Source organism: Uloborus diversus, chromosome 3 (assembly GCF_026930045.1).
Source record: "Uloborus diversus isolate 005 chromosome 3, Udiv.v.3.1, whole genome shotgun sequence".
NCBI lineage: Eukaryota > Metazoa > Arthropoda > Arachnida > Araneae > Uloboridae > Uloborus > Uloborus diversus.
Window position 1 is genome coordinate 191,072,550 of NC_072733.1, and position 23,153 is coordinate 191,095,702.

The 23,153-nt window shown below is 33.2% G+C and overlaps 1 protein-coding gene across 1 annotated transcript in view; it reads right to left on the minus strand.

Moving 5' to 3' along the window:
• Window positions 1-23,153, minus strand: part of LOC129218472 (transcription factor COE3-like) — a 188,541-nt gene that overhangs the window by 11,786 nt on the left and 153,602 nt on the right. Inside the window, exons 3-6 of the mRNA XM_054852751.1 lie at window positions 13,344-13,461; window positions 4,709-4,851; window positions 1,535-1,661; window positions 356-444 (exon numbers count right to left, since the gene is read on the minus strand). Of these exons, the coding sequence (XP_054708726.1) occupies window positions 356-444; window positions 1,535-1,661; window positions 4,709-4,851; window positions 13,344-13,461 (477 nt within the window). The remainder of the gene's footprint in view (window positions 1-355; window positions 445-1,534; window positions 1,662-4,708; window positions 4,852-13,343; window positions 13,462-23,153) is intronic.

Consider the following 23,153-nt stretch of genomic DNA (forward strand, 5'->3'; position numbering starts at 1 on the left):
TCTAAAGCGTGCAATGTAAGAGATCATTGTTAAACTGGATAAAAAATAAACATTGTTACACTTAAAAGTAAGAAACTGGTTTAGATCTATGTTTAAGAATAACTGTCTTTCTTGCAAATTAACTAATTTTCTGTCCTAAAGTGAAGCAAAACTATTATTTACTCATGTAATTATATCTCAATACGTATTTATGGTGCATATCGCATATCACTGATGTGGATGCATTAAACACGATAATCGATGCATTTTTATCGATGCTGTTTGACACTTCCACGAGGTGAAATAGTTCTTAACTCTTGAGATTAAACTCCGGATTAACGCCTATGTTATTAGGGAGGATTAAGAAGGTTCTTACCTTTGGTAGTTTTTCTGGATCCCCAGGGTGTTTGGGTATTAGTTTGGCGAGCCTTTGGAAGCCATAATCGATCGTTGGTTCATTTAAAGCTGAAAGGAAACAGCATTTATTATCATCGACGTAACTTAACTGTAAAATAAAGAACGAAAACAACCGTTGATTTGATATATATATATATATATATATATATATATATATATATATATATATATATATATATATATATATATATATATATATATATATATATTAATGTCGTTAGTTTATTAAGTAATTACTTTAACTTCAATCTCTTAAATCACAAAATGGTTTCGTATCCGGATTCAAAACAAAAACAAATTTAACCAAATCAAAAGTTCAATGAAACTGCTTTACAGGCAAGATTAAACGGACTTTTTTAAAGTCACTAGTCAGCAATTTATCACTGCCGTAAATATTGTCCATATTTTGAGTTATAAAATTGATCTTTTCTACATTGTTGATCTGAAATTTTATTCTTCTTTCCTTTTATTTAAGCTTGATTGTTGAACATACGTCACTTGAAACAACTTTTATTTTTGAGGTAGACCATGCATTGCAGCTAGTAGGTTTATAAATTTGGACTCATGTGGAGATTTTTATTATTTGTAGTATACAATAAGAGAAACATATAACAAAGCTTACGAGATTGTATTGTAAACGTAAAGAAAGGTACTATTAACATTTGATGTTTATTTGGCATTTGATATCTGATACTCCAATAGCAATAACTAAACAGAAGGTAAAAGTGTCTTAGAGTGCAATGAATATTTTAAATATTTATACCCTCTCCCCTAACCTCCCCTTTTTGTTGTAAACCAATGGAAAAAAAGAAGTTTTTTTTTAGAGACATTATAGAAATTATGGCAATATTTAACATTGATTCAATGGGAATATCCTCCCAAATGTCGTAAAATCCACAAAACTTATAGTGGATTTTTTCGCACCAAATATGCTACAAAGTTAATCGTCAAATCATTGCCAATGCATATATCGTTGTCTCAGTTTTCAGTCCGCTTCACTATATTTGCTTTATATTGAAATTTTACCTTCATCCAGTCAAAAAAAGTAAAACTTCGGAGAGATTTAAACGACATTCTACTATATAAGAAATGGGAAGGGGTTGTTGAAACGTAATTGAGGGCTTATATTGCTACTTACACACGTAGACGAATCTCCCTGGTGCTCCTTTACAAAACTGTTTGGATTTGTAGGAGAGCGTGACCTCCACCACTCCTGGAATGTGTCGAGGTGGCGTCTGGACACGAATCGCATGAGACGTGATTAACTGCAAAAAAGATTATACTATTCAGTCACCAGCAAAGAAAGAATATACCATAGTATCAACCAGTACCGAAAAATAATTGCTGTCAAAAATCTACGGCACCATATCATAAAAGCATTCTTATACTTCATACTGAAGTGAAACTTAAAGAAATAAAAACAAATGAATCTTCAAAAATTTGCCTGATTTCTCAAAGATTGATTTCATTTCTGTGAAATAGATTCTTTCCTTCTAAATTTCTAAATTCAGAGCATGACTCCAAAAACAATCGAGTGAAATATTACAAACATACTTTGTAGATATATTTGTAAAAACATTTTTTTTTCTTTCCATTGGCAGGATACAATTAAGATAAAATAAGAACTTAGAAAAAATGAAAAAACAAAGAGCGTCACAAAGTAACATGTTTAGCCAATGTAAAAAAAAAAGGAAAAAAGAAAGATATTTTGCAGTGAAGCACCGTTTATACGTTTCTAAGGGACTGCATGAAAAAGCGTGCAAATGAAAAAACGTATAATAGATATAGGTTAATGTGTATTGGACTCTACAGTGACCAATTTTAAAAAAATACGTATATATGATAAAAACGTATGAAAGAGAAACGTATAAACGGTGCTTCACGATACTAAGAAAAAATTAAATTTAAAGATCTGAAAAATCGTGAAATATCCTAATTTCTTTTAGCGTAAAAAAAGCTTTTACCTCAGTAGTAACAAGAAGAGCCTCACGACAGTTATCGCCGTTTCATGTTTGAAAGGTAACACATTTGAAATTAAAATCCTCTGTCTGAGTGAAACGATTTGAAATCTGGCAAGCTTTGTTAAAAGCGTCGGCAGCAATGTGGGAGCAAGATCCAAATTCGCATTAAGCATTCATTGGCAGCCCAATGCTCGGAATGAGCCGAGAAGGAGACGGGTCGTCTCGATTCCATCAATCGGCTCACTAAGCGGCTTTGCGACTCGTCTGAGACCTCTCGCTTCCATCCAAGACAGCTCGACAAAGAGGGGCACGCAAGTGAATACAATATGAAGTATTAATGATAAACTCCGAGGAGCGGTTCACATCAGTTCTCCTCAGGTGGATCCGGAAGACACACCTCCCGGACTCCACTCCCGGATTAAATATTTTAAAGTGATCCTTAATGCCTCAGATATAGGAATCGCCATTCAATTAGAAGACTTTGGCCGTTAATGACATTCAGGAAAGAAATGAGGCTCGGCTTAAGCTTTTAATGTTTGCTTTATATGATTCTCCTCTTTCTTAATTTGGATCCGGGATAAAGGTTCCGTTTCAGGTAGTATTTTTCATGCTGACTTAGGAACATGGGTGGTGTTTTTGTTTTGTTTCATTATTTTTCTCTTCGTATTAAGTTTTCCCTCGGATTTCTGGTTTAATTTTAACGTTTTTGGGTTTTGTAATAGGATACACACACACAAAGGAACCGGACATTTTTCATTTAGAGCAAAGCTTTCAATTCGTACTTTTCATGTAGTACATGGATGGTATTATTCTCTTCTGACGTAATTTGTTGCTTGAAGTTTTATTTTAAAGTTTAGATTTTGGATAGATGTTAAATTGTGTAGTAGACAAGGAACTCTAAGTACTAGATATCGCTATTCAATAAGACTTTTGCGAATGTAGTACCATGAGACATTTTTTTTTCTTTCTCTCTTTTTTTATTTATTTATTTATTTTATTTTATTTAATTTTTAAGTGGAAAGTCAAGACTTTCTACCCAGTTCAAAACATTGGTCGATTCAGCAATTTATTGTTCTAACATTTGGGAGCAGGGGAAAACCATCTCTGCTGAGCTCAGCGTCCTCAACTTAATGCATTTTAATGTCTGTGAGCTTTATAATTCTGCCTCATGCCTTTTCAGTCATAGTTTGTGATATAAAATTCTTATGGGTGACCATATTTAAATGGAGAAAACAGGTCTTCTTCGTGAATCTTTGACTGTAAATATTTCACTAGGTACTGAATACATGTATTAAATATAGGATTTTTTAAAATATGTTTTCTATTATGTTAACAAAAAATTAATTAACGAAGTTAAGAAGGAAGCTTTTATACCTAAAATAACTTAGAATTAAGGTGTGACTAACTTAAAACGGATATGCATAAATCCAGATAGATTTATTCCTTACATTATTGAAATATTTTGGAGAATTTAGAATGAATTTATTGCGAAACGCTTTGCATTTACAACTGCATTTCTTAAATCTTCAATTTGGTACGAGTTCCTCTGAATTAATCTTTCGCCAAATTTTAGAAGCAATAAATCAATCGAAAAAATGTCTTCCAAAAAAACTTGTTCAAAAAAATTTGTCAGCATTATAATCATATATTCCAGATCCCGAGTATACGGCAAATCTAGTGATCTTTTAAAAGCTCACCCTAAAGAAATTCAAATTTCTTCATAGCAATTGTTCTTGTTGATATTTTTTCATAATGTTGATTATCGGTTGAAATAGTTACTTTTGGCACATTACATAAATTACTTTTTGTATACCGTTGCATATTATTTAACATATTTATCTCAAGCCACATAATAAGTGACAAACAAGCAAATTTGTTTTTTTTTCTTTCTTTTTTTTTCCACTAGCACGAATTTAGGCGGAAAATATCATTTAATGACTTCTCAAAGGAGAGAAAATTATATGAAATCTACGAATCTTTCTGAATTAAGCTTTAAAAAAAGTATAATGTTTTCCTGCTTCGCATTTTTAGAATAAGTATGAGCGTTATAGCGAAACAGTTTTAAAAGTTTTATTTATTTATTTATTTTTTCAAATGCAAAGTTTCCTTTTTTATTTTGCTATAACCCTATAAATAATGGATCATTAAACTCACTCAAAACGATCATCTGGGCTGAAACTACTTAAGATGTTCAAATGCAAAGTTTCCACTTTTATTTTGCTATAACCCTTTAAATAATGGATCACTAAAACTCACTCAAAACGATCATCTGGGCTAAAACTATTTAAGATGTTCAAATGTAAAGTTTCCACTATTATTTTTTAATAACTCTTAAGTAGCAGTTCACTAACCTCACTCCATACGAGCATCGTGCCGAAGACGACTTGAAGGCCATCAAAGAAATTGTCCCCGATGATGATGACCGTCGATCCCCCTGTTGTCCAACCTTCGCTCGGACTAATGGCTTTGATGCACGGCGTCGCTGCAAAATGAACTATCCACATGTTACAGTATCCGTCAGCGCAATCAAAACACAAATCAAACAACACAAGTAAAGAAAGAAAACTAATTTAGAAATTCGTGAAATACACCGCCAGCTCAGTCATTTCCAGCCGAGGATTGCAGTTTCGTGCTTATTAGCACTTATCAGCCCGGCATAGGAAAGTGACTGAGCTGGAGATGGAAAACCTCTTAAAGAAGCCAAGAGTGCCAAACAAACTGGTAGCAATACAGAATTAGCACTGACCAGACGAGTGACCGAAGCAATGGTTCGGTTCAACTCGAATTTTGAAGGCAAGGCAAGTATATTAAGCACGAAACTGCAGTCCTCGGCTGGAAATGACTGAGCTGGCGGTGTATTTCACGTATTTCTGCCTTAGCCCTGGCTATAGGGCTGTAACTTACTGAATAATTTAGAAATTGTTTAATGCAAGCATTTAGTTCTGTTCAGTCAACATGGCCAGCACAAAGGAATTTTTTTCCCGAATTGGGGAGATTTTTTCGAAAATAATTTTTGTTTTGAGAAGGTTTTGTTATTGTTTTTTAAATTTAAACTTGCAGATACTTTGTTTATGAAAAATATTAACGTCAACTCATTCTTGTTATTTCAGTTTTCTTATCTTTTGAAAATATTTTCCTCTTTTTTTCCATTTACTTTTTATCAAAGCTGTTGATAAATTTGTTACCTTCAACTTTTACAGTCCAACCCTCACCAAAAAGTTTCGATGTCAATTCAATGTTTTTCGATTCGTGAACTCATGTAATGTGTTACAGATTCGTTTATTGGTGTTCATTCGAGTACACTCTACGTAACGTTCAGTCATACAGCTCACTAAAAACTGTTTCGTCTGAAGTATGCAAATAATTTAACGTAACAGACCTTGAGAATTTGCAAATGTTAGAGAAATCATATCAGTATTTATTTGAAACACCTATTGAGTTTCATATAGGCTGCAAAAACACGACATTTTATGTGTCTTAAAATACAGTAAATTTTAATGCAGCAGCAACTATTAAAAACATCCATGCACCTTTTTTGTCGCATTATTTCACTAAAAATGTTCAAGTGATGATAAGCAGGATTAAGTATTACGACGCCAATAAAAGAAAGTAACAACTCATTTTTAAATGTTAAAATATAATTCAACCTACTCTGAGAGTAATGATTCTAGGAATCAATCGGATGATACAGAAATTTTCCCTTTTATTATTTGCAACAAAGTAGATTCAACACGTATAAATCTTGCAGTTTTCTTAAGAGCCAGAATAAATGTATCTACAGGATTTAAGATATCTTATGTACTTGTTTCAAATAGTGCGGAAAGAATATTTGTGCCCAATGGGAAGTATTCTGACTTCTCTGAATGCAATCAATACAGTAGGGAAAACTGCCGATAATCCGACAGCCGATAATCGAGAGTTTACACTTTACTGTATATGCAAAAAAAAAAAAATTAAATTTGAATATTTCTCGGCTTTTATTTGAAATCCTCGTATAGAGGAAGGTCAACCAAGCAGCAATGGTGAAAATAAATTGTCTTTACCCCAACGAAAACATTCAGGCACATAGAAAACAAAAATATATTGATACAAAAATAGAAGGCCGGACTTTTCGCATGGCAACAGAACTAGATATTGAGTATCTGTTGAGTCGTAGAAACTAAGGAATGAGTTGAATGGTTTTGTCTTGCTGGAAGCCATAAACTTGATTGAAAGATAAATCTTCAGTAGGATTTATTGTTTCTCGGAATCCAGGCCAAAGAGCAGCCTTTCGCTCAATAAAGGACATAGGTGAAAGCATTAAACAAGTATCTTTTCCTAGTTCGTAACCTACAAACTGAGATGCTCAGAAATTTCAACTTCTCAATTTAATGTGTCATAACCATATTTTTAATTTCTTATCAATTTTTGCAGAATGATTTGATACTTAGGACAGAGTGTCATTTTATGTTGAGAAATATTGGGTTATTTTAGAGATACATTCATGTAAGACTTTGAAAGTTGCGAAAAAATGATGTAGGAAGGCCTTTGTTAAGACATTACGGCGATCTCTTTATCTGGTTCTTGGATTTTGAGCGTGAAGAAAAAGAAAAAAAAACTACTTAAACACTTAAATTAATTTATCATCGAGTTTGTTCAACATAAATATTTCATGCATGTAGAAAAAAAATTTAAACTGATTTTGAGATAAATTATGCAGTAAAGGAAAACTAAGGGAAGAAAGCTAAATATTAGAACATGTATGAAATTATGAATTTATAGATGCAATATCGCTTTCAATGGCAAAATCTGTAAGTGTTTCTTATCATTTTTCTTCAACAGAATTAAAAAATGAAGTTTTTCTAAAAACGTGGAGTACGTGCATGAAGTTACATATTTTCGCAACATCAGAATAAAGGTTTTTCTTGGGGGGGGGGGAGTCAGATTTATGTTCTTTTTGTCGCCACACATCTGATACTTGCCACCCATATTCCCAAGATACAAAATGGTCAACAGGTTTGCAACCATTCACAATTGGAAGCTGAATGATAGTTTAAACTTACATATTTTAGCTCCTAATAAGCACTTGCTGAATAAAATGGTTACCTCTGATTTCAAACTCTATTTCCCGCAGTTTTCCTTATGCCTGCTTTAAGTTATCGCACCAACATGTTTAACGTATCTATTCTAAGACCCGACTTCTCGAAAAAGTGAAGATAAGCCTTTTCTTTAGATCAGTCAAAATAAGAAAGAATCCTTCCTTCGAACTCTGTGCATGTGGACCAGTTCAGTCCGAAGAAGAGTCCGTTTCGATCTGGTCCAGCCCTGTCATCTTCTTCTCATCGATCCAAGCGTCGGACCTTGGCATAGAAGCAAGAATTTCTAGGGTGCTTTCCAATCTTGGTCGATTTCTTCTTCGTTTCTTCTTGGGATAGTGTTCATCCTTCGGTGGACAGCAGCCTTCCCCTCTCTGCCTTTCTTCATTTCCTCCTCCAATTCTCAATCTTCTTCCTCTTTTAGCCTGCTACTCCAAGATTTCGTTTCCTTTTCCCCATTTTGTGCTCTCCCTCGCACGTTGATTGGCGAAAAAAAATCTCTGGTTTTCTGTTCTAGGTTGTTTCTTTTTTTTTTTATTCTGGGAGTAGTTGTCATCTTTCCGCACTCGTTCAAGACCTCTCCTTCCAAACCATTTCTCCAATGCGATTCGAAGCAATTGAGGGGAGATAAATTTAATTGGAAGGAATTTGTCGTAATGAAAAACTAGTATTTCTGAGCTATCTCCCGCATGGCTTAAATGATACGCTCCCAACCCACTCGCTGAGAGGAATCAATTTGAGGCAATTGTAAACACTGGCCCAAAATAAATTAAAACAAAACTTTCATTACCAGTTGAGCTTCGAAACTTTTCAGAAAAACTTCAGCGCTCGCATTTGAAAATGTCTCAGGACTAGTTTCAATTCGTTTTCGAAATGCCATTTTCAATATTTTATGTAAGTTTTATGAAACGAGCTGGAAAATTTTCTTTTATAGTGAAACAAAACATTAAACTACTTCTTTTCCTTACATTTATTGCGTCAATAAAATGCTATTGAGTCAAAGGTATAGTTCATAAAATGTATGAAATACTCAGGACAACTAGACAGTCCAACAAAGTAAAATTATTTTTTTAACTACAAGTATAAAGACATATTAATTTCAATAAACTGTAGGTGCTCTTAGATTTTTTTATGAGTCTATTTTCTAAGTTTTAGAGGAATTAATATTACTGATCAATATTTGAAAAAAAAATATTTATGATTTACGCATTCAGAGCTCTCAAAACAGGAAAAGTAATTAATTGTTAAGAAAATTCAATAAAAAACTAATTGATGTTTAAATGATTCTCATTTTTCATGTATTTAATTTTCAATGTTTCATTGATACCATTTTTGTGGTGCCAAACTATAGTTCTAAGGAATTTGACACTTGTTTGAATTCCTGTGGTTTTTTAAGTCTTTTACTTTAGATAATGAAATTACATGTTTCATATATTATTTAATTTAAAACATTTAAGGGCTGTAATACATTTCTGCTCTTCTCTTTTCATTTTTGTTTTCCCAATAATCCGTCGTGTTTTTCATTCCACAGTTAAAAACTAAAGTGATCGAATTAACATAACTGCTCGGCTGAAGAAACAGAATGCTTCATATCGTTTCTGAACATTTCGGTTCAATACAAATCTTCATTTCAGATGTAAAAGAAAAAATTACAAATTAACCTTAATTAAAAATTTAAATACTTTATGTGAAAGAAGTATATTTCTTGTTACTTAATCTTACTTGTTTTAATTTTTCGCCATTTTTCCTACATCAATGTCATATCATACGTTTACAAGAATATGTATCATCCAATAATCGTTTTCATACATTTTGCAATTTAGAATGGCATTATTTAACTGCTAAAATGATTCGCGTTATTGAGCAGATATACATGTATTTCTCGATAAGGAACTATATTTTACAATTAAAATGCCATGCTTCAATTAATATACTTTCGTTTAATACATTGAAATTAAAACACAAATTTTAAGTAATGTGAAATTTTCAAACATTTTTTATGGAATTAAAATTAGTTAAAATTTTATTAAAACAAAGTATCATACAGTTGAAATAAGTCCAATAATTTGGTCAACCCTGCATAGTGCTATGATGCTTTGACATAAATTTTCATTGTGTTTCTCACACTATTTTTCATAGTTTACATATGTTTACACATACATTGCCTATATATACGACAAAACTTTAAAAATCTTAGCAGCTAGGAAAACATTTTAGGCACAGAGAAATTATTTCTCCGTGTTTATAAGAAAATTCGATGGGCTTCTGAGATATTCATGTTCTAAAAGAACTAGTTGCCAAGGTATTTTTTTAAGTCTCCCAGACGACCTAGAGTTTACGGTTGTAATTGCAAATGATACAAAACCTTTGCGACTGTAAAGTTTGCTTAAGCCTACTAATTTCTAAATTCTCAAAGGGTGGAAAAATAAGTTTTAAAATTGCATTAAAAAAAGTCTGATCGAAATTTTCAGTTAAGGCAAATGAAGGGTGGAAAAATAAGTTTTAAAATTGCATTAAAAAAAGTCTGATCGAAATTTTCACTTAAGACAAATGAAGGGTGGAAAAATGAATTTTATAATTGCATTAAAAAAAGTCTGATCAAAATTTTCACTTAAGGCAAATGAAGGGTTTAAAAATAAATTTTAAAATTGCATTAAAAAAAGTCTGATCGAAATTTTCACTTAAGGCAAATGATTAAAGTCGATGTGATTTTTGGTGAATTTGGTTTTTCGGGATGTGGATATAATGAGTTCTTGAGCAGTCGAAAGAGCAGTCGACATGGAAGGGAGAAAAGAAGGATTTTTCCTTCCTTTCCTGGATGGACTTGGGTCAATAGGAGGGATTGAATATCTGAAGGGCCGGACAAAGATGAGTCTGCCTCGATTAATCAAAGCTGGGATTCCCGCGGGACGGGCCTGCGGGCAAAATGAAGATGATGGGCTCGAGCCGAGGGGTGGGCTTCGAAAATGCATTTTCTGGTTAGACCGATTTTTTACTTCCATTTCGGGGGGACTTTGGATTGGAAGAATCTTTCTCTTCTTTTTTCTGACCTGGGGAGTGCGTCTTTTTGCTGCGATGATGTTTACCGTCTGAGGGTTGTGCCCCTTTCCAGTTCATTTGCTGCTGCAACGGGGCGCATCTGTGTAAAGTTTCTACTGAATAGATAATGCATCGGGCGGGGGAGAGGTGAAAAAGCGTGCCGTTTGCCTTCAAATCCTGGGCTTAAACCTATGCATTATGTGCTTTCCGATGCAGCTCTGTTTGATCAAGCAAAAGAAGATGGGCCTCCATTTGAGAGTAGACCTTGCCCATGAAATCTCGTTCGCTTTTTTACATTACTTTACATGGGAAGAGCGGAAGTCCTCTACCGATCTATCTACTCCAGAGACGGTCTCTTTGGATGCGCAACAGCAATGAACAGATTTTCACTTTTTTTAAAGTTAACAATTTCTTTGATTTCAGAGAAGGGAAACTTGGAGGTCACTTTCATATAGATGCATTTTAAACTTGTTTCTCTATTTGGTGAGTTGAAATTTGAGTGTATTGTAAGAAAAATAAATATTTTGGTATTTTTTAATTTTTTTCTTGTGTATTTCCTGACAATAATTTAAAGATTTTTTAGTCCAGCTGATAATTTCACGTGCTTTCGATCTTTTTTCAACTCCCCCCCCCCCCAATTTATGGTCAATATTCTCTCTCTTTTAGGTGGGATAGAAATGCTTATGTTGAGTTTCAAGTTCAAAAAAAAAAAAAATAGATTAGTATGAATATAAATTTAATATTTATTCTATTTATATTATTTAGTTCTATTTTCGTGATTAAAAAAAAAAAAAAAAGCCGTTGTAAAAATTATTTTTAATTGCTGATCTAAATCTTACTACGCATTATAGAGTGTTTACATTTGTACACAGTTGCAACTAGAGAGATACATCCCTTATTTAATCAAATTTCTAAAATTTGATATCATTAAGATCATTTCTATTTTTTTTTTTTTTTCCAAATCTTAGTTTTCCACAGAAAATTGATACATAATAGTAACTTAAGAAAAGATCATCATTAAAAAATGAATTCATGCATTCAACACTTATTAAGAACAGTGTGGAATTACTTTTAGTTTTTCTGTTAATAAATCAGTACATAAAATAAGCAAATGATACACTTTTTTATGTAAAATATGAGGCTACTCAACGAAAATAATTCATATTTATGTTCAATGAAAACTAAGAAAACGTCAAGGTTACGACACGTATGCAAATTGAGTATTGATCCGGCACTGGCTAAACAGTTCAAATGTTTTTGTTAAATGGATGCTGAAAAAGAGGAAATGTATAAAGAGAAAAGCAAATTTTTCTTTTTAACTTTTATACCAACGTGATCTTTGATATTGAGATAAAATAAAAATAACACTCAGTGTCTATAGAATTTACTCCATCGCGGATGAATAGAACTTAAGAAATTTCCTTCCGTAGCTGTTTGGCTTTTCTTAAGTTGCAACAGAGCATACCAGAGTTACCCGGAGCAATTCCTAAACAACATCTTTCAGTGGTTAATTTCTGAGCGCAGCCTTTTTTTGTATGGAAATAACTATTCCACTAAGTGAAAAAACACTAGAGAAACTGATTTATCTCATCATTTATTACTTAATCATAAGGTTAATGTTTAATTGTTTCAGAAAAAAGTTTATTGCTCGTTTCTCTTCTGTAAAACAGCAACTACCTGTGTTATGATAGAGTTTTTCGCAAAAATTGTGCTCACAACTATAGTTCAATCTATATTTTATAATTATCTCTTTGCTGAAATTTGATTCGTTTTAAATCCCTCTCGAAATGGCTTTTCCCATAGCTAGTTGCAATAATTTACTGAGGTTGGTCAACTAATGCTCCGTGTTCCTTTTGTACATTTTGGACTATCTGGTTGGTAATTTCTGAATAGTACCGTTTTTATCAGTATACTTTGTTTACTTTGACTGACTTATTTTACGGATTTCAAATATTTTTAACTGATTGAGCCTCAACTGACTAGCAGCAGAGTAACAGCTGTTGGTGATTTATGTTATTGTGGATTTCTGGGTTATAAAAATATTGAATATTACAATATTCAGTCAAATTTTCGTTCAATCTATTTTGTGAATGTTTTACGTGAATGGGATTTCTCCAAACATATCAAGAGCAGTTATACCGAATACTACTAAAGTTCTACCAGTGACCCCAGGATTGGATGTGGAACGTCTTTATTTTGTGAGTAACTTGAAAATGGCAAGTAAAAACTTAAACTGTAATATACATATAAACTTATTTTTCTATGGGTACATCCAAGAATTTCTGGACGCTAATTAACTATAGTTACATAAATTATAATAACATAAGTTATAAAATAAAAAGAAATGACGCTTCCTTGGGGAATTCTCTAATTAGAAACAATTATTTAAATCTCAACTGCATTAGTCCTTGTTTTAGACAGAGCAATTGTGCGTACACTGAGTCAAATTTGATTAATCCCGGTTTTATGGATTTTGCAATCTTGTAATACTTGGACATGTTTGGTTTTGTTCAGAAATTGACCGAAGACGTACATTATAAAATCTGACATTAAAAACTCAGCATACGTTCATACCGACCCTTATTCACGTAGCAAAATAGGAATTTCGCTTTTTACATTAGCAGAATGTAATATAGAATTTACGTTCTGTGGCTTTTATACATTCTTTTTTTTTTTTTTTTTTTTGCATGTCTTCTCTCTCTCTCTCTCTCTCTCTCTCTCTCTCTGTCTGTGTGTGTGTTCGCGTGTGTGCTTTCCATAGAACTGCAAATGCATAAGCATTTTTTTTTTTCTAGATGCTTGAGGGGCCAAATGTTACCTTAATTTTTACTGCTAATAATATTTTAATATTAGAAAACTTCCCGTTTTTTACCTTCTGTTGGGTCTAGCCTTTTCGCTCTCCTGCCGTGCTTTGAATTGTTGTGCACGAACATGTTGTCGGAAACAGCTAATAGAGGGCCGTCCACGCTGACTTGAGTAGAAATAACCACCTGCAAAAAAAAGGAGAGCGTGTCTACAAATAAAGTAAAAAATATAATTCATACAATTTTGCTAGAAACTGTATAATACTACTTAATAAAGAAATACTTCCTTTAAATGTCGTCAGTCATGATGATTTTTTTTCTCGTACTGTACGAGTAAAAGTTTTATACAGAACAGGAAAAGTTCAAATTTATGCAATCATTGTCAAATAGAGGATGATAACTTGCCTCCATACATGTCATTGTGGCATCTTAAATTAGGCAATTACAATGCACAGTTCCCCTCTTAAAAGCACTCAGGTACTTTTAAGGCACAATTGATACATCAACCTGTGCAACGTATACCAATACCGATAAATGTAGCTCAATTAGGAAAAGAATATGCAAAAAAAATTATGTATTGTCTTAATAATCACCAACTACCGTTAGAGCGCAAGTGCACGATTAAAAATTAAAAACCATCCTCTTCTTGAATAATGTGAGGGAACGTTATCCTGTTAAACAGCAATCGAGATATTTTAATAAGCATTTCAACTATATTAATCTAACTACAGTTTATGATTAAGTCGAAAGTTTTGCTCATCAGAGTAGGGTCATGTTTTAATTTTATTTACATAAAACTTAATTATTTTTATCCTATTAACAGCGCTGTTGGAATGAGACTAAGAGCTGTGTTTCAAGTAATGAAAGTTGATTAATAGTTTATTTATGTATATGAGAATTTAAATAAAAAGTAGTTATCAATGGCCTAAAATGAAATCTCATTTTTAGGTGTATCCAAAAAAATTTTAAATTTATAGCAATACTTTTGTTCCCTTTAAGACAGATTTCCCTTTCTCTAGAAAGACAGGATGTGTGTCATTTAAAACAAAAACTTTTCATATTATGTTGGGAAAATGAATAGTTATTGGCAGCAAGCCAGTAATAGGCAGGTTTGTCTTGTATTGTCAACATCTAGTTTACAATCGATATTCCAGAAACACCACCAGTAGATTTTCGAAATTATATCCTTCAAGAACACCCGCACCTCATTTTGCCCTCACATATCTTTTAGCTGTATCTGGAAAAAATGTTCAAAAAGGAAAAGAAAGCGATTTTCACTGTAATGTGTTTCTTTTCTTAAGGGTCTGGCATTGCTGTTTCTTGTCAAATCGCAGTTTTATTGATACGTTCTCATTCCTTAGCTATTTTTCTATCACATAAGCACTTTTTTGCCATTAATTAAGAATTTTTCAAACTGATGTGCCCATAACTAGTGAAGTTAAGCTAAGCATATCAGTTATGAACATACCTGACCATTTTTAGTTTTTTTAGCTATTGTTACTCAAAGTTATTATTTATAATTGATGATAAAACGTAGCCTAAATTTGGCGGACGATAAATAAAAGATTCAACAGTAGAATAACTCAAATTATTTATTTTTTTTATATTTTTGTTGCTGTTGTTCAGACGAACCTTTTGCGAGCGATTTGTTGGTAATCCACTTTTTTAATTTTAATATTGCTTTAATTTGGTAAGTTTAAATTTGATTGTATTGTAAAAAAAATGTATATATATTTTTATATTTTTAAATACTTTTTTTTGTGTGTGTTTCCTGAAAATAATTGAATTCAGCTATAGCTGCATTCAATTATGGTCATGCTATAGCATGACCATCACTAGTTTTTAATATTACCATAACTAAGCGAATGGGAGCATAATTGGTCAAACCAGTGCATTCCCAAGTTATGTCAAAAATATGTAATGGCCATCGTTCATTTCCGAGCTCTTAAAAAGGGAGAATCGGTCTTTCTCTATGAACTAGAACTGCAACATCTAAGTTCAACAACTCAAATTAAAAAAAAAAAGAAAAAAAAAGAAACCATGCACATAACTATAACTGTTTACCCTATCCCTGAAAAATCTATAAATATGTTGATCAAAACTTTTTTCATCCACTAAGTTTTAAAAAAGGTCTTAAAATGAAATTAAATTGCACTACATTGTAATTAGCATGATTTTTTAGCGAAAAGAAACATTGGATTATGGTATAGATATTATTAGATGTCGATACCTGTTGAATAATAGTATCGATACCTTTATCTTTTTTCATTCGTCATAGTTTTTGGTATTAATATAAATGCAGTCACAGCTATATTTCAGATACGCATAAGACGTAATTTTACCTAGAGCCTAAATACTTCAACTGTATTGTTTTTCTTTTTTTCATTTTGTGTTCTTTAAATGGTATTTACATAGTTTAAATTTATTGGGAAAAATCATAGTATTTAGAGTAATAAAACTTCAAGACGTATTCTTCTAAGACTTCTCCTTGATTTTTTTTTTTTTTTTGTATTGTTGTCGTTTAATTACAACCTGCTTAACAAAATTACAGAATTACCGATAGGTTTTGCTTTTAAACTGATGAAATATTTAAAATAAAGAAGCTGGAGACACCATGGATTTTTTTTTTAATTTTCCAGAACTGTAACTAAAGGACAAAAACTAATTTCTCAAAAGCAAACCCATCCCTCAAGTTGTAAAGTATACCGTTATGAGTGCAACAAACAATTTGTAAATTCATTCTTCATTTCTACTTATAAATCCTAAATTTTAAACATTAGTCAAATTTTCAATTTTCAATTAAATCTTTTTTAATGCAAAAATTGGTTTAAAATAATAATCTTTCAAAAAATATAAATATGACACTAGTAAAAACCTTTATTAAATTTAAAAAAAAAAGGTAAAGGTCTCAAATCCCCAAAAAATGTCCGAAAGCGACAAATATTTTTTATCAACACTTTTATTTTTTTTTCCAAAAAAAAAAAAAAAGGGTTGGAAATTATCTTGATTTTGATATTTTGTCTTAAAATTCGTTGCCATCTGTATGTAGTAAAGAGCTAATTCGCAGAAATATATTTGTGGCAGAAATATATTGTGGCAAATTTGCACCAAGGAGACGAATTGCTCTGTCAACATCGGTCGTATTAGGGGTACGCTCAACCTCACACTTTCTGGAAAAAAAAAAAAAAAACCCTCCACACGAGCATTTAGGAAACCAACAAAATTTATTATCTAATACAATCTTTACTTAAGCAGCATTTATAGTAGAAAATCTTATCACGAAAGAGTCCTTGTTCTCAAAGTTCGTTCACAGATATTGATATTTTGTTATTTTCATTTTGTTCCAAAATTTGCAACTATCTACGTATAGTAAGGAGTTCATCCGCAGAAATATACTTGTAGTGCAATCTGGAATATTGCATCACACGTGCGTTTAGGGGACCAACAAAATGTATAATATAATCTTCAATTATGCAATATTTATAGCAGAAAATCTTATAACGAAAGAGTTCTTCCTCTCAAGGTTTTATGCTTCTTTCGCACCTATTGATATTTTGTTTCAAAATTCGTAGCTATCTGCATATAGTAAAGAGTTCCTCCGCAGCAGAAATATATTTCATCTAATCTTTATTTTCGCTTTCCCCAAATTTAGCAGCGCATTAAAAATGTTAAGGATGATTATGTATTTCCGTCTCTCTCAGAATATTGAGTGTCTTTCTTTCAAAAGTGCTTTATTGAATTTCCATTAAGGAGTGCTTTCTGCTCAGAAAGAGAAATCATTTCATTGTAATGACGAAAGCTGGCGGCGCGGGGAAAGTGTTTGAAAAAGGGGAAACATTTAACGCTCAATTTATAAAAGGCCAAAATTTCATTCAGCAAAAATAAAAAAAATAAAACGAAAGGAAATAAAAAAGATTTTTGTTTCGATTTGCCTCTGAAATTCGTGCGTGAAAAAAGAGGAGAAAAACGCGAAACGAGAGCGGGGGAGAAAAACGTGTAACTTTGTAAAGACCGCATATTGTCTTTACATTTTTTTTCTTTCCTTTTTTTTTTGGCAGGGAATGAAAAATCTCAAAAAATAGGAGACTCTCTCAAAATGTGACCCAATAGAAAGCAAATTATTCATAAACAGTCTTTTGAAGTGCGATTCCCTGAGGGAAGGTAACGCATTTATTGAAGTTGTTTGTTATTCGAATTTTACTTGAGGGTTTTTTCCTCGCTCCCCCTTTTCGAAGCCAAGGTCGGCTGCCTGCCTAATGGAACGGAAACAAATTGGAAGTGAGTGTGCAAGGATGAGTCGCTCTCGCCTCCTAACTATGTTGAAATCGTAAACTGCTTTCCAACAGCACTTAAAAAAACATCGCGACTAGCCTGCCTGGCTTAATATGATGCAAGACTACCTCCCCTACCTGAGGCTTTTCTTTCCTTTTTTGTCTAAACCTTTATTTCCGAGGTCCCGCATATTTTTATCATTTTTCCCTCAGATATTCCTTTTTTATTCAATAGCGTGTCTTTAACCCATTCGGCGGCTTACGCGCCATAACTTTCGCTGCCTTGCTGGGACATTTTTCACGCGTCCTAAATAAGTGTTATCCTTAAAAGAGATTTTTCCTCGCAAATCAGATGAACGAGTTCGTAAAAGAGGCAAAACGTCCGATAGCTGATTTTGCGTGCGGTATTCAAAAAAAAAAAAAAAAAAGTCCACATTTTCTGCCCTCGGGTAAAGCTGATTTAAAGAAGAAAACAAGAAGTAATCATTTACCGGCCGCAGCTTCCGTCTTCAAAAAAGTCTTTACTCCAGAAATTGCAACGATTTATTTTCTATTAAGTGACATCTTATTATTCATTATAGAAGATACAATGACGCATTTTACTGTCCCATGAACAGTGCTGAGCCTCAATAGCGGCAGTGCGAGCAGATAACTAAGGTGACATATTTTTAGGTTAAAATTTATATTTTATTCATTTCTTAACCGCTTTAAAACAAAAAAGAGGACTTTCATTTTCTTGAAAATATACAGGGTGTTCCGTTTTAACTTGCAAGACCTTTATTTTTGCAACCGTTAGTCCTAGATGTATACTTCCAATTGAAAAAATGTTCAAAAACTAATGCAGAGTTCAGGTATTGAAAGTTTGAAGCAAAATAAAAATGAGCCAAAAAAATGCAAAATTTAACTTTTTAAACGGGCCCCCAGGTTCCCTAACTAATATTTAGAGAAATAATCTCCATTGAAAACTATTATTGACACAAAACACTTGACATTTGTGTGGCCAAAACTCCAGGAGATATTCGAGTTTAAAGTTTTAAGGGACCATGCAAAGTATGATTGAAACTTATCGCCCTTTCAGAGGAATGTCAGGTTGTCGAAGTAAATAAAATAAGTATTTATATTTTTCACTGCAATTCCAAAATAAATGCAAATGTTATGTCATGATACGCAAAAGCACACTACAAAACCTCGAACAATTTGAAAACTCACACGAAATGCACACATATAATTTTAAACCCTTGTTAATCGCTATATTTTCCCCCAAAAGATGTTATTGATGGCGAGTGTGAAGTGGTTGGTGTAAGTCACAAAACGCTGAGTTTCATAGCTCGGTGAATATTGGTCGTACTAATGTCAAACTTTTCTTTTGGAATGATTTTTCAATGGAGAAAAATTTCCTAGAGATAAGTAAGAGGAACTGGGACCCGTATAAAAAGTTGTTGTTTTTTTTTTTTTTTTTTTTTTTTTTTTTGACTTATTTTTATTTTTACTTCAAACTTTCAATACCTTAACTCTGCATCTGATTTTGAATATTTTTGCAATTGGAAGTATACATCTAGGACTAGCGGTTGTGAAAATAAAGGTCTTGCAGGTTAAAACGAAAAAAACATCCTGTATATTCTTCCTTCTTCCTTAAATGATATTTTCCTCTATGCCTTGAAAATGATACCTCCTTAAGTGATCCTACTTCCATGGCTGTATAACCTAACTAAGGACGGTGTCTTCCTTTTCAGCACAATTAAATACTCAGGATGTTTATAAAGTTTTTCACCAATGAAGAAAATTTATTTAAAAAAACCATTTAAGATCTATGCATTATCATTATTATTTATTTTTTTTTTTTTGTTTTGATAATTATCTCATCAAGTTCAGTTTCATTCGCTATTGGTACAATATTTCCTAAAGTGATGTACATGGCGCTAACATCGAAAATTGAGAATATCGTCTATGAAAGAAAAAATACCTGTCTGGTTTTTTTCAATGACGGAGTATTTGAACACTGGGTGGTCATTCCAAGCTCGTCAGCTTGCGAGATCGAGATTTTCGCTCACGTGATTGGTTGTGACATAGAAATGTCACAAAGTAGTACTCTAATCTACTCGAACCTAGCCGCAAGCTAAGTTCGAGTAGATTAAAATGCTACTTTGTGACACTTCTACGTCGCAACCGATCACGTGAGCGAAAATCTCGATATCTCAAGCTGACGAGCTTGGAATGACCGCCCTGGTCCCCAATTTTGAAACATTAAATATCTGACCGGGCGTTAGTGGCGTGGCGATGGGAACTGTGAGGGTCAATCCCCCCTAATCCTTGACTTTAACGCATATTGCCAATCTTAATATGAAAGTTTAGACCTATATAAGGACTGCTGTAACAAAACTGCATCCTCGCCCCCTGAAAGAAAATTTCAACTGCCCTAATGCCTGGTGCGAAGTTGAAAATCGTCTAAATCTTCTCAAAACTACGAAAGTTTTGAGAAGATTTAGACTATTTTCAACTTCGCACGAAAGTTGGACACGTTGAACTGTAATAACGTCGAGAAAAAAAACTTTGAGGTGGGGATCGAAACAAAGAAGAATTAGGTTTAAATCTGAAATATTTTGTTAGTGAATCTTGTTTACTATTGCAATATTTTACCAACAATGTGCATAAGGAAATAAAATTATTTTAAAAGTCAGCTTTTCTGCATATGTTTGAATTTGAATTTTTGGAAAACCTTTTAAGTCTGGTTTACTGTTTTACGGGGGGGGGGGGGGAGGGGATTCAGATCAACTTTGGGGTGGAATGGAACTAAATTTGGCTGTCCGCATAAATATAATTAATTTATATTCATCCAAAATTGTAAATTATATCATGCTTTCTGATAAAATCATTTAATCATTTTAAATAAATAAACGGATTGCTTCCGTGTTCACTAAACAGATCCTTATAAAACGTACCTAATAGCCACCTTCTTATAAAACGTTGTAGATTTTTTTTAAAGACAGAGCATTCAGCAGCTACACATTCTTATTTTTGTTAAAGCATTAAATATTATCTCCATACAACGTTTCTCAGAACAAATCATTTCTTACGTGTGTATTGCTAACAACCAAATTTTAGATTCGACTTAGAATCCAGTTTAATTAACCTCATTTTAACTGGAGAGGTTTGTTTCTATAATTAGCTAAAGTACTGAAGTGAATACCAAAATTACTTACACTAAAAATAGCATTGATGAACAAAAAAATATGTACACATAAACTTCACATTTTTGGTAGCTGTTCAGATCCAATTTCTAACGGAATGAGCGTTTATACCGATTTTAAAATTTTGTTTATTTTACTTCTCACTAGAGAGCATGTATTTTTTTACTCTGCTAATAAACTGAGAAAGGCCCGGAAACTTTTCTGAGGATTAAGGTGAAGTGAGAAGACAAAGAGTAATTCACTTTACAATGTTCATTTTTCTTAAGCATGAACAATATTACCAGAATAAATCATGCAAATGTGTTTGTCAAAGCTTCGATTTTTTTATTTATAACGGACGAAATATTCAGTGATTTTGACTATGCAAGTACAAAATCATTATAAAAAATATTCATAGGAATGTTCGGAAGTAGAATAAAAAACAATTTAAGAAATTTATATAGTTGAAAAGAAAACGAACAAGATTAAACACTAAGTTTCCGCACTTCTGGGCGTATGACGAACTGAAGTTTGTTCGGTTGATATCTCGAATTCGTCTGCATAATTCGAAAATTACGTTTTTTCAAATCATTTATAGAATGTGTGTACATAAATGTATATTAGGCATAATGCAATGTTTGTTAAAATCGTTATAAAACGTTCAACGTTTCAAAATATTGCTTTCGTTTAAAAACGGTCGATGATCGAAACTGTAACCCTGGAAAATTTTATCTCGCGTCCCGTAATTTAATGACAATGCTGCTAATATTAAGGTGTCTATTTTGAGTGTTCGTTGTCAGTCGCGTTGCTCTCGGGCCTCCCAAGGGTATTCGGAGCTGCCGGAGTCTGTTCTTCTTAACAGGCTTATGCCGGCGAACGACACAAGCAGGAATAAAAGGAGGGAGCCGCTGGGCGAACATTTCCATATTAGCGAATTAATTCGTCTGCGGTAAAATGCGGCCAGGAATGTTACCAATCCGCAGTGTTTACCTGACTGTGTCTCGCGGGCAGGTTCCTCCCTGACTTCCTTTTCCGTTTCCCCTCATGCCCCCAGGAAGAGACCACCCTCACCCTCCCTCCCGTTGCATTATTTGCCCGGGCCAATTACTCTCTTTCTGTCTGTGTGTATGCATGGATCGAGGGGCAAAATTTGTTAATGAATTCCACTCAGTAGCAAGAGCTAAGGATTTGCGGGGCACCACGCGAAGCCTTAATAATATGATCGGCAATAATCACCCCCAAACAGCCCTTTCCTTATCATCCGGGGACGTTCCGTTTACCCTGCGGTTTTTAAGCTTTGTTAGTCTCCTCTGCCTAATAAAGGCCGGGTTTGCATACCATCATTTGCTGCCTCGAGCCAATCCCAGCCAAATATATCTCACTCGGAGTCGGCACCCATTATTTTTGCTCTGATGAGTACTTTTTCTGCTACCTGCTCTGTTACGCACTACGTAATTGATAATTGCGAATTAGACACAGATTCCGTTTTTCCACGGTCGTACCGCTTTTCGGAAAAAGCAAGGATGAGGTTGCAGTTTTCCCTCCACTTTTTGCAAGTACTGAGATCATCAGAATTTTATGCTCACGTGTCACGTCAAAAACCTAGAATACGTTTCACACAATAATCCAATGTTAGGTTTGTAACATACTAGCTGCGTCGCCCAGCTTTGCACGTTCTAACTCGAAAACGAAAGTTATTTCAAGTAAAGTGTGTTCAATAGTTAGGATTAATTAAAAAAAAAAAAAAAAAAACATAGTGTAGCTTACAATAAATAATTGCTCACTTTAATACAAGAATCCCAAATCCTCTCACATAGTAGTTCTAATTTACAAATTCTCGAATAAATCCATTCACTGAGTTTTCAAACTCCTCACTTTCAAATCTGCCCAAAATCATTTATCGTGTGGAAATTAAATTACCTTCACGTAAAAAAAAGTCTCAATCTCTACTTTTGCGACTTCTACGAACAAAAAATTTCAATACCCTCATGTAACACACACGGTCAATAAACTTTTGCTGAGTCCTTCTATCACACCATGAGGTGTGTATTCATTTCGTATTTAGTTACTCTCATAACTCCAACAGCTTTCCTTCAGCTATCAGTCAATAAATTTTCCCCCGAAAACATTTCGGTATTTTCTCACGAATTATTACCTCACGTAAACTAATAAAAGATCGCCATCATGCGTTTAGTTACACTCCTACGACTATTACTCAGTGGGCTCGAGATCGACCCTAAATCACAAAATGAAACACTCAAATCACATGGACTTACAGGCAGTTTTCTTTTGTGTTCTGTGCACTTTGATGGCCCATTAACTTACGCTACTCTTTCGTTGGTAAAAGTACGCGAAGATTTGTTTAGCATTTCTGAATTTAGATTTAACTTTTGAATAAAGAGGTAATTTATAATGCTCATTATTCTGCGTAACTTCTGAC